Source organism: Canis lupus, chromosome 15, assembly GCF_011100685.1.
Source record: "Canis lupus familiaris isolate Mischka breed German Shepherd chromosome 15, alternate assembly UU_Cfam_GSD_1.0, whole genome shotgun sequence".
NCBI lineage: Eukaryota > Metazoa > Chordata > Mammalia > Carnivora > Canidae > Canis > Canis lupus.
The window spans coordinates 15057388-15070439 of NC_049236.1; the positions used below are offsets into that span (position 1 = coordinate 15057388).

General features: G+C 39.2%; 1 protein-coding gene across 1 annotated transcript in view; it reads left to right on the forward strand.

Annotated features, from left to right (window-relative positions):
- The window catches only part of TESK2 (testis associated actin remodelling kinase 2), a 144001-nt gene that overhangs the window by 94077 nt on the left and 36872 nt on the right, over nucleotides 1–13052 (forward strand). The window contains 1 exon segment of the mRNA XM_038558233.1: nucleotides 10528–10576. Coding sequence (XP_038414161.1) covers nucleotides 10528–10576 — 49 coding nt within the window.

Sequence of the window (13052 nt, forward strand, 5' to 3'; positions counted from 1 at the left end):
GGTGGGGAGGAAGGCAGGCAGAAAATTGTCACATGAAGCCAGTGCCTGCCTAAAGGTGCTGGCTGTAACATCTCTGTGGATGATGTGGTCATAGTGAATGGTGGGTCTGGGAGGCGAGGGAGGAAGCCAGGGTGTATCACACCCAAACCAAGCCTTCAGCTTCTAAGAGACCCATGACTTTAAAATGCAGCCATTGTTTTGCCAAGAGAATCCTATTGCGTACCTTCTATATAAATACTTGATTAAATAAAATAATAAGTCCTGGCTTTCCAGCTTTAACCTGCCTTTAACTGTTCTTTCTTAGAAAATGAATTTACATTGTGAAGTTAATTTGGTGATTATTGCTTTTGCATAATCACCAAACTTGCAGAAGTGTTCTGTTTAGCATTTTAAGTGCAAAGTAAAATCATCAACACTTTTAGAAGCGTTATGTTTAGGGAATCCCTGGGTGGCTCAGCGGTTTGATGCCTGCCTTTGGCCCGGGTGTCCTGGAGTCCCGGGATTGAGTCCCGCATCGGTCTCCCCGCATGGAGCCTGCTTATCCCTCCTCCTGTGTCTCTGCCTCTCTCTCTCTCTCTATCATAAATACATAAATAAATCTTTAAAAAAAAAGAAGTGTTATGTTTAGCATCTTATGTGCAAAGCACTGTATCAGGCACTGTATATAGAAACAAATGAGAAGAGATCTGTATTTTTTTTAAGATTTTATTTATTTATTCATGAAAGATACACACACACACAGGCAGAGACACAGACAGAAGGAGAAGCCGGCTTCTTGCAGGGAGCCTGATGCATGACTTGATCCCTGGACAAGGATCACGCCCTGAGCCTAAGGCAGTTGCTTTACTGCTGAGCCACCCAGGTGACCCGAGATCTGTATTCTTGAAAACCTTTCTTATTTTTTTTTTAAATTTTATTTATTTATTCATGAGAGACACAGAGAGGCAGAGGGAGAAGCAGGCTCCATCCAGGGAGCCTGACGTGGGACTTGATCCTGGGTCCCCAGGATCACACCCTGGGCTGAAGGCGGCGTCAAGGCGCCAAATTGCAGAGCCCCCTGGGCTGCCTGAAAACCTTTCTTATATTCCAGCCTGGAAAAGGAGAAAATGTTAGAAATGTTAAAAGAAGAAGAATAGGTAACATATATTAGTACTTGTTATGTTCCAGGAGCCCAAGTTATGTCATATCATCTTCACAATGACCATATGAGTTAGGTAACAGTAATACTTCCATTTTGCATGTGAAGAAACTAAAATACGGAGAGATTATCATGAAGGGGCAGAGCCAGGATTCAAATACAAGCAGTCTGACTCCAGACCTGGACCATCTCAGTTACGCTTATGAACAATCTTTCAACGCAGGGTGAAATGTGCATAGCAGTACTCTTGGAGGGAGGAGGAGAAGAGAGGATTAATGCTAGCTAAAGATATCCAGATAAACATAGAGGAGATGAAATTTTAGCTGATCCTGGAAGGATGATTTTCAGTATAATGAAATAAAGTCTTCCTACTCAGAGGAGAGCTTGAACTTGAGTTTGTAGGTTATAAAAATCATTCATGCCATTCAACAAACCTTTACTGAGAGCTTGCTTACTATGTGCCAAATACTATACTAGATACTAGAAATGCAAGAATAAATAAAACTCTGAATCCTTCATAGTAAGGAAGTTACAAAAGAGTTATATGGGCAGAAGGCCAATTATAATGAGTTTAAGAATGAATGAAGGTTAAAGAAATGTAGATAGTGAATGTAACCTATCAACCAAACCTATTAAAGTTTGGTAACAAGTGAAAACAGTGAATTAGTATCCTATTTTAGGGAGGGGAAGAGAAGCATTTTTTAAGATGGGGGAAATTTAAGAATATTTGTAGGAAAGAGCCAGAGGAGATGGAGAGATGGGCAAAGAATAAGGCTCATGGAAGATTATGAGGATCCAAAGATGCTCCATGAGTTGGAGCAGATCAAGTTTTAAATACTGTGGTAAGGAATTTCAACATTATTCTATTGGCAGAAGGGAGTCATTGAAGCTTTATGAAGAAGGTAATGACATACTGTGTGTTTTAAAAGGTGACCCAAAAGCCATGTAAGGGATGGCATAATTTAGGATCATTAATATTGATAAATTAAAAGTCACTAAGTTTTATTTGAACATGGACTAGACATTGCTAAACACTATAACTGAACTATCATATTTAATCCTCCTAACAAGCTTCTAAGATGGTGTTATTTTCAGGTCTATTTTTGAAGCTGAGGATATTGAGATTTATAAATACTAAGTAACTTGCTTAAGTTCCTCTAGATGGGAATGGATAGGCCCCTATGCTCTAGGGCAAGGATCAGCAAACTTTTTCTGTAAAGGACTAAACAGTAAATATTCTGGTCTTTGAAAGTCTTATAGTCTCGTCTATGGCCATACCACCCTGAACGTGCCCCATCTCGTCTGGAGGTCTTATAGTCTCTATTGCAACTAAGCTGCCATAGACAATAACATGACTGTGTTCCAATAAAAGATTATTAAAAAGAATAGTGGGGGGATCCCTGGGTGGCACAGTGGTTTAGTGCCTGCCTTTGGCCCAGGGCGCGATCCTGGAAACCCAGGATCGAATCCCACATCAGGCTCCCGGTGCATGGAGCCTGCTTCTCCCTCTACCTGTGTCTCTGCCTTTCTCTCTCTTTCTCTGTGACTATCATAAATAAATAAAAAAAATTAAAAATAAAAAGAATAGTGGGCCATAATTAGTCCACCCTTGGTAGGGCCTGTTCTAGTTTGGAAAGCCATAATAAAGAAAGAAATGTAGCTTATCATATTTTGCTTTATCTTTTTTTGCTTTGGTGGGATAATGGGAATAGAATTTTTCTTAGGTAGGGATACCATTTAATCTCAAGAGAAGCATCCTTTCTATAAGAGGCTCACTAGAAACAGCTATTTATGCATGCAGTTTAGCCACATTCTGCAAAATACCCACTTAACTTTTTTTTTCCACTTAACTTTTTATTACAATTACCTTCTAACAGAATGAACCCTAGAATGAAAGTTCTGTGAGAGCAGGGACTTTGTTTTATTCACTATCCTGTCCCTAAAGCCTTGCACACAATAAATAATTGTTTATTTGCAACAATGTGGATGAAACTAGAGTATGTTACCCTAAGCAAAATAAGTCAGTCAGAGAAAGGCACATATCATATGATTTCACTCATATGTGGAATATAAGAAACAAAACAGATGAACATAAGGGAAGGAAAAATACAATAAGATAAAAACAGAGAAGGAGGAACACCTGGGTTGCTCAGTGGTTGAATGCCTGCCTTCGGCTCAGAGCATAGTCCGGGAGTCCCAGGATCGAGTCCCGCATTGGGCTTCCTGCATGGAGTCTGCTTCTCCCTCTGCCTATATCTCTGCCTCTCTCTTTCTGTGTCTCTTATGAATAAGTAAATAAATAAAATCTTAAAAAAAAAAAAAGCAGAGAAGGAAGCAAACCATAGAGACTGTTAACTATAGAGAACAAACTGAGGATTGGGAGGGGCAGTGGGTTGGGGGGTAGGCTTAAATGGGTGATGGGCATTATTAGGAGGGCACTTGTTGAGATGAACACTAGATGTTATATGTAAGTAATGAATCACTAAATTCTACTTCTGAAACCAGTACTACACTATATGTTAACTAATTTAAATTTAAATTAAAAAATAAAAAATAAATTAATAATTGTTTAATAAATGAATGGCATGCTGATTCTCATAATTCCAATAACCAAGGAGTTGTACAGATATTTAGAGAAGATACTTCATTTAATTTTTTAAAGATTTTATTTATTTATTTGATACAAGCAGAGGGAGAAGCAGAGGGAGAGGGAGAAGCAGACTCCTTACTGAGCAGGTAGCTTGATACGGGGCTCCATCCCAGGACCACAAGATCATTGGCCTGAGCTGAAGGCAGATACTTAACCAACTGAGCCACCCAGGTGCTCCAAGAGTGACCCATTTTAAAGATACCTGTACAACTACAACTCCCTCAGATTAACTGTTTTCTCATTCATCTTGTCCAGATTTTCTCTACTCTAGTATAGCTTGCTTTCTTTCCTCTCCTCCCCTCCCCTCCCCTCTCCTCTCCTCCCCTCTTCAGATTTATTTATTCTTTATTTAATAATCTTCCCTTCCCGAGAGACACAGAGAGAGAGACAGAGAGACAGAGACAGAGAACAGAGACACAGGCACTGGGAGAAGCAGGCTCCATGCAGGGGAGCCCAATGAGGGACTGGATCCCAGGTCTCCAGGATCACACCCTGGGCTGAGGGGGCACTAAACCGCTGAGCCCCCCGGGCTGCCCCCCCTTTTTTTTTAAGTGACAGAGCATATAAGTGGCGGAAGAGCAGAGGGAGAGGGAGAAGCAGACTCTCCACTGAGCAGGGAGCCGGACGTGGGGCTCCATCCCAGGACTCTGGGATTATGACCTGAGCCAAAGACAGACATTTAACAGACTGAGCACCCAGGTGTCCCCAGCTTCTTCTTTTTTACCCGAGTTTTTTTTTTTTTTAATTTTTATTTATGATAGTCACAGAGAGAGAGAGAGAGAGAGAGAGAGGCAGAGACACAGGCAGAGGGAGAAGCAGGCTCCATGCACCGGGGGGCCGACGTGGGATTCGATCCCGGGTCTCCAGGATCGCGCCCTGGGCCAAAGGCAGGCGCCAAACCGCTGTGCCACCCAGGGATCCCTTACCCGAGTTTCTGATGTTAACTGACACTTTCAGATGCTGTTTCTCCATGGGTTAAAGAGACAGTGCCATGCTAGCCAGAAACAGCGTTCCAGATTCAGTCTTTCAGCGCCCTGTATTACTTATGTTCATTATTTGTTAGACTTTTACCTGCCCCACATTCCTCCCCCTTCCCCTCTTCCATATTAGGTAGTGATTTTCATAGTAAACTGACAGATGAATGAAGTTAAATGTCCCACTTTTCCAAGGCAGGGAGTGGAATGAAGAGGAGACTGAACACATAGAAACAAGCTTTTCAGGGTGCCTGGTTGGCTCAGTTGGTGGAGCATGCGACTTGATCATGGGGTCATGAGTTCAAGCCCCATATAGGTGTAGAGATTATTTAAAAATAAAGTCTTCACAAAAAAAAAAGAAAAAAAGAAAAGAAACAAGCTTTTCTGCTCAGGCACCTTGCTACCAAATTTGATTCTTAACTAGTCCACATTTAGGTTATAATTATGATAATTACTTTTTTTTTAACTCTTGCTGTATACCAGTCACAGTGCTATGAACTTTACATTTATTATTTCATTTATTATTTTCCAACAACCTTATGTTGTGGACAATGTTATCCTATTTTACAGAGAGGAAAACTAATGCTTGCCTAGTAAAGTGGAAGTGCGATATGAACCCATACCCTCTAACTTCAGAGGCTTTTAACTCTTTTACCAATTTGCTTCCCATTTATTCCCAAGCCACAGGTAAGTTTCGACTAGTCTTTGGCACCTACATCCTATTTTCAGTACTGCCTAGATCTTTCCTTGGGTGCTTTCCTTTCTCAAGTTCCCACCAAACCTCTGGATGTACTTAGAGAAAACTAGTAGTCCAGAAACTACCTCTTGGAGAAACTCTGAAATTTCTACATTTGCAATTTTGTTTGAAGTGGCATGTCTTTAAAACTCTACTGTGATATGACAGCCAACCAGGTGTTCTCCTTCATTTCCTTTTCACTCAACAATCGTTTACTGCATGTGCATACTGTTTGCTGTATGCACATACTATTGGGTGCTGTGAGCACAAGGAAGACTATGACCTATACTCTGCCTACATGGAACTTAATAGTTTTTCCAGCCTTGTCACTGCTTTGCCTTACTCCCACTTATAGTCAAGTCTCCCCCTTTCTTTGCCCTTCTAAACTAGCTTACTTGAAACTTGAGGGCATTGGTGTTTTCTTTTTTTCTTTTTTTTAAGATTTATTTATTTATTTGAGAGATAAAGAGAGAGCTTACATGAGTGGGAAGAGGGGTGGAGGGAGGGAGAGAATCTCAAGCAGACTCCCCACTGAGCATGGAGTCTGACCCTGGGCTCCCTCTCACAGCCCTGAGACCATGATCTGAACTGAAATCAAGAGTCAGACACTTAACCAACTGAGCCACCTAGGTACTTCTTGAGGGAATTGTTAATGAGACTTCCTTCTTGGCAACCCAAACCCAATTGTCACTGGCTTTGTGACATTTATCTTCTCCCACTTTTGATCATCATCATTTATTTATGGTTTTTATTTAAATTTTTTTTGTATAAATATAACCTATTGGTTGAAAGAAAAACTACAAATATAAGTATGTACACTAAAAAATAAAAATTACCCCTTCCTTACCCCATCAGTATCACTTGCTGTTTTTTTCTTCTTTTTTGTTTTATAGCTTTCTTGAGATTTAATCAACATACAATAAACTACACATATTTAAAACATTTTGACATGTGTATATATACCCATGAAATCATCGCCATGAGGTAGTGAACATATCCATCTGCCCTCAAAATTTCCTCCCTCCCCTTTGTACCCCCAGAAACCCCCCTCTCTCAGGCAACTATCAGTCTACTTTTTATCACTATGGATTCATTTTACTTTATAAATTTTTATGGAATGATACAGTAGGTACTTTTTTGGAGTCCAGATTTTTCACTCAACATAATTATTTTGAGATTTATCCACTGTTGCATATATCACTGGTTCATTCCCTTTTATATCTGAGTAGTAGTTTATTGTATGGATATCATAATTTGTTTTATTCCTTCAGCTGCTGATGAGTATTTGTGTACAAGTTTTGTGTTGACATATACTTTCACCTCTTTTGGGTTAAATACCTAGGAATAGAATAGCTGGATCAAAGTACATGTTTATTTAAGAAACTATCTCAGTGTCTTCCAAAGTGATGTGCCATTTCATAGTCCCACCAGTAATGCATGACTATTCCAGCTGCTCTTTATTTTTACCAGCATTTGGTACTGAAAGTCTTTAATTTTAGATATTCTATTAGGTGTATAGTATGTCTTGTGTTTTTTTAAAATTATTTATTTATTTATTTTTGTTTAAAGATTTTATTTATTTACTCATGAGACACACAGAGAGAGAGGCAGAGACACAGGCAGACGGAGAAGCAGGCTCTATGCAGGGAGCCCAATGTGGGACTCGATCCTGAGACTCCAGGACATGCCCTGAGCCAAAGGCAGATCTTAACCACGGAGCCACCCAGGTGTTTCTGTTTTTTATTTTTATTTATTTTTATTTATTTTTTAAGATTTTATTTATTTACTCATGAGAGACCCACAGAGAGAGAGAGGCAGAGACACAGGCAGAGGGAGAAGCAGGCTCCATACAGGGAGCCCGATGTGGGACTCGATCCTGGGACTCCAGGATAGTGCCCTGGGCCAAAGGCAGGCACTAAACTGCTGAGCCACACAGGGATCCCTGCATTTCTGTTTTTTAAATCGAGTTGTTTATCACTGTATTTTGAAAGATTAAAACAAAATCTAAACATTTTTTGTTTAAATTTTAAACAAATGTTTAAATAAAAAAATTTTAAACAAATATTTAAATAAAAAAATCTAAATATTTTGGTGGTTCAGTCAGTTGAGCAGACTTGATTTCGGCTTGGGTCGTGATCTCCAGATGGTGGGATCAAGCACTCCGTGGAGAGTCTGCTTGAGATTCTTTCTCTCCCTTTCTCCCTCTGCCCATCCTTCCTCTGAGATAAATAAATCTTAAAAAAAAAATCTAAACACGAATTCTTTCTTAGATATATGCACTGCAATCTATGACTTGTCTTTTCATTCTCTTAATGTGTCTTAAGAGATTTTGATTTTAAGAATCCAATTAATCAGTTTTTAATTTTATAGATTATGCTTTGGTATCATGTCTAAGAAACCTTTGCTTAATAGAAGGTCACAGAGATTTTTGCTCTACTGAATTGCCTTTGTACCTACCTTTGTAGAAAATCAGTCATGCATTGTATTCATTTCCTGGGACTGCCTAACGAAGCACCATAAATTTGTGGCTTTAAACAATCTAAATTTATTCTCTCATGGTTCTGAAGTCTGAAATCGAAGTATTGTTAGGCAGCGCTTCCTCTGGAGACTGTAGGGGAGAATCCTCTCTTGTTAATTCTGGCTTTTGGTGACTCCAGACATTCTTTGGTTTATGGCAGCATAACTCCTATCTCTGCCTCTGTGTTTACCTGGTCTTCATCCCAGATACTTCTCAACTGACTTCCCCTCTACTTTCTTCTCTTATTAAATTGAAGTATAGTTGATATTACAAAATTATTATCAGTTTCAGGTGTACAACATAGCGATTCAACATTTATATATATTACGAAAGTGCTTATCATAAGTTAGTCATCATTTGTCACCATGCAAAATTATTACAATATTATTGACTATATTTTCTGTGTTGTACTTTACATCCCTATGATTTATTTATAACTGGAAATTTGTACCTCTTAATCCCCTTCACCTGTTTCTCCCATCTCTGCCAACCCCCCCTCCCAAGCAACCACCAATTTGTTTTCTGTATTTGAGTCTCTTTTTGTTTTGTTTTGTAGATTCCACATATAAATGATATATTATTATTATTAGTGCTTCTAGACATTTTCTGTTAATATACAAACTTTTTTTTTTTATACAAATGGGATTTGTAGCTCACTGTTTTTGTTTAACAGTATAATTTGGATATCTTCCCATATCAGTGCATAAAGAAGATCTACTCTGTTCTTTAAAAAAAAAAAAAAAAGATTTTATTTATTTATTCACGAGAGACAGAGAGAGAGAGGCAGAGACATAGGCAAAGGGAGAAGCAGGCTCCATGCAAGGAGCCTGACGTGGGACTCCATCCCGGGACTCCAGGATCACACCCTGGGCCAAACGCAGGCGCTAAACTGCTGAGCTACCCAGGGATCCCTTACTCTGTTCTTTTTTAATGGCTATATAGTATTCCAGTCTATGAGTATACCATAAATATTTAACTAGTCTTTTATTGGTGGATATTTAGATACACAGTGATGAAGTAGATGTCCTTTTATATGTAACCAAATTGAGTATATTTGTAACATACATTCTGAGAAGTGGATTTGTTGGAGCACTTAAAATTTTTGCTAGATATAATCAATTACCCTTTGAAAAAGTTGTGCCAAGAACTTAACAGTGTTTCCTGTTCCTGTTTTCTCACCTTCTGGACAACACTGAGCATGATTGATCATAAATTTTGTTCATTTGATAGATTTAAAAAGAAATATATTCTTGTTTTAATGTGTATTTCCTTAGTTATGAGTGAATTAGAGCATATTTTGATATTTTTATTAGACATTTTACTTATTTTTATGTGAATTATATACTTTTTTCTTTTTTTTTTTTTAAGATTTTATTTATTTGAGAGCGCAAGCATGAGTAGGGGTGAGGGGCAGATGGAGAGGGAGAAGCAGATTCCCTGGTATCATGACCTGAGCTGAAAGAGATACTTAACTGACTGAGCCACCCAGGAACCCCCTGCTTATTTTTCCATTGGGTTCTCTCTCTCTCTCTCTCTCTCTCTTTTTTTTTTTTTTTTTACATATTTGGAAGAGTTCTTTTAATGTTAAGAAGTTAGTCCTTTATCTTCCAGCAAATGTGTGCTTCTCCCACCTGCTCCTGTAGTTGGTAGTTTGTAAATTACACACCTTCAGCTTGGGTGGTCCAACCTACTTACTTTCTAGATGAAGAAACTGAACTTCAAATAAGGTTAGTGTCTCTTTTTTTTTTTTAATTTTTTTATGAGCATGTAGTCAGATAGTAGTGAAGCTGAAACCAGCATCAAGTTTCCACTTCCAGTTTGGTGCTTTGGTTCCTTTTCCCATATACCATGCTTTTTTTTTTTTTTTTTTTACCATGCTATTTTTAAAAAATTTTATTTATTTACTTATGAGAGACACACAGAGAGAGAGGCAGAGACACAGGCAGAGGGAGAAGTAGGCTCCCTGCCAGGAGCCTGAAGCGGGACTCGATTCCAGATCCTGGGACCACACCCTGAGCCGAAGCAGACGCCCAACTGCTGACCCACCCAGGCGTCCCATACCATGCTATTTTTAAGGCTTACTCCTTTCTCTCCTCCACAGTTGCTTTTTTTATTTTTTTTTAAAGATTTTATTTATTCATGAGAGACACAGAGAGAGAGAGACAGGGACACAGGCAGAGAGAAGCAGGCTCCATGCAAGGAGCCTGATGCAGGACTCCATCCTGGGTCCCCAGGATCACGCCCTGGACCGAAGGTGGCACTAAGCCACTGAGCCACCCAGGCTGCCCCCACAGTTGCTTTTTACCACTAGATCTTGCTACAACCAGATGTCTCATGTAAACTTAGAAATTTACCAGCCTGGTTATCAAAGTTAGGCCACAGGGTTGTACAGGAACGCGGGAGACTTCACAGGTATTGGATTGGTTTTTAATGCACGAGTAACTAAACTAGTTTCTCAATATGTAAATTATGTTCTTTTCATTTGTTTAAAAAATGTGTTTTATTTCATAGGTTCATGGGTGTGTGTGTACATCAAGGACAGTTGCATGCACTCACAGAGGTAAGATTGAAGTAAGCATATTGAAGTGGCTTCTTTGCCTTAGTATCAGCATTTTTAGTTCCATAGTAATTGTTACTTGTGTATGTTAGCAAAATGTGTATGCATTTACATTTATGCAAAAATGGCAGTGTTAACAATATTTTCTTCTCTTATCTTGGGACAATGGCCATTATCTCTAAATACTCTTGGAGTCCCTTATAATACTTCGTGAGTACTCTGAGATTATGAGTGCCCAAATATTATATTGATTCTTGCTGCCTAAACGACCCCTTCCTAACCTAAGGGATGGCGTCACTTGGCTGCAGACTCATGGCAACAAATTCCCAGACTACCCATAAACGTTTGCTGTCCTGATCTAGAATTCCACTCACTGTTCTATTGTCCTGATTGGTCTTATTACTCCTTGGAATCAGTTTACCTTTCCAATCTCATTTCATTTTCAGCCTCTTCTAGGCAGTTAATATGCGAGAGTCACTATTTAGCCTCTGAGGATCAGAGAATCCTCTCTAGAACAAAGGCTTCCTAAATTCAGGTACTGAGCTATTAGCTTCAGAATTTGCTTGGATACTTCTTAGAAACACAGGTTCCTGGAATCTTCTAGGTTTAGTAGGTCTTCATAAGACCCATATATATTCTTAAAAGCTCCTCAAATTATTCAGGTGAGCATCTAGATTTGAGAATCTATGTTCTAGGATGTATTCATAATCCTCCTTGGGAAGTAAGTACCAAAATATAAAGTGAAGAAACTTGGGAAGGTAAATTTTTTTAAACGAAGATTTTTTTTTTTTTTTTTTTTTTTTTTTTATTCAGGAAAGATGCAGAGAGAGAGAGGCAGACACATAGGCAGAGGGAGAAGCAGGCTTCCTCGGGAAGCCTGATGCAGAAGCAGAACTTGATCCCAGGACCCCGGGACAACCACTGAGCCACCCAGGTGCCCTGGAAGGAAAATTGTTTAACAGAATTTGTTAGTATTGGTTTCCTCTGGCTTGGTGCCTGGTATTAGTCCTTAATATCTGATGAAGGAAGACATCCTATCTTATATGGAAGGCCAAGGAAGGCAGAATAATGAGGTGGTAAAGAGCATGGGCCTTGATGTCTTGATTGCCAAGGTTTGAATTTCTGTCTCAGGATTGTCATCTGTAAAATGGGAATAATAATAAAATATCTGCCCCAGGGAGTCTAGATAGAGAAGACCAGTGTCTGAGCCCTAGAGCATTTCAATTTTAAAAACCTGAGAAGGGCATTTTGAGAGGGAATAGCTAGTAAGTTAGGAAGAAAACGAGAGTATTTTGGCCTAGAATGGAAAGGAAGGAGTTTCAAGGAGGAGGGAGTAAGTAACTGTGGCAGATCTTGCTGATAAAATGATGACCTCTCAGGGATTTTGTGAAGAGGAAATGTAAAATGCTTATTTAGCACAGTGCCTGGCATATAGTAACTGGTTAATACATTTTAACTATTACAGCTTTAAAAAATAAAGATTTTATTTATTCATTCATGAGCAACACAGAGAGAACGGCAGAGACAGAAAGCAGCAGAAAGCAGATGCTTAACTGCTGAGCCATCCAGGCGTCCCATACAGCTTTATTATTAACATTGACTGGTCCTTCTGAACTCCTTAAATTCTCAATCTTTTTCATTTGGTACTTAATACTGCTGTTCAGGTACTGCTGTTAATGTTATTAAAATTTTTTTAAAACTTTTTATTGAAGTATGACATAACAGAAAAAGCACACATAAGAAATATGTACGGCTCACTAAACTTTTACAAATGAACACACCCATTACCAGGATTCCAGATCAAAAAACATATTCTGTGTATTTCTTTTCTCAGAAGTGAGTATATAAATTCTTCAAAGACAAAACTCTCGGGGCATCTGGGTGGCTCAGTGGTTGAGCATCTGCCTTTGTCAGGTCGTGAGGCCAGGGTCCTGGGGTTGAGTCCTGCATCAGGGTCCCCACTGGGAGCCTGCTTCCCCCTCTGCCTGTGTCTCTGCCTCTCAGTTTGTCTCTCATGAATAAATAAATCAAATCTTTTTAAAAAAAAAAAGAGAGAGAAAACTCTCTCCTCTCAAGCCTTCTATCTGCCAGAGCTCTGCCACTAAAAGTCGTTAAAGTATTTGTTGTACTCCCTGTTTATATCATTGTTCTCTGTAATGTGAGTTTACTGGAAGGGCTTGTATGTTGGTTTTGCTGACAAAGAAGAACACGCTTTAAAATCTGTGATCAGGGCAGCCTGGGTGGCTCAGTGGTTTAGTGCCACCTTCCACCCAATGCCTGATCCTGGAGACCCGGGATCGAGTCCCACATCAGTCTCCCTGCATGGAGCCTGCTTCTCCCTCTGGCTGTGTCTCTGCCTCTCTCTCTCTCTCTCTCTCTCTCATAAATAAATAAATAAAATCTTTTAAAAAATAAAAAAGATAAAATCCGTGATCATGTTGCAAATTCGGAAGTGGGGTGTAATGGAAATGGCAGAAAT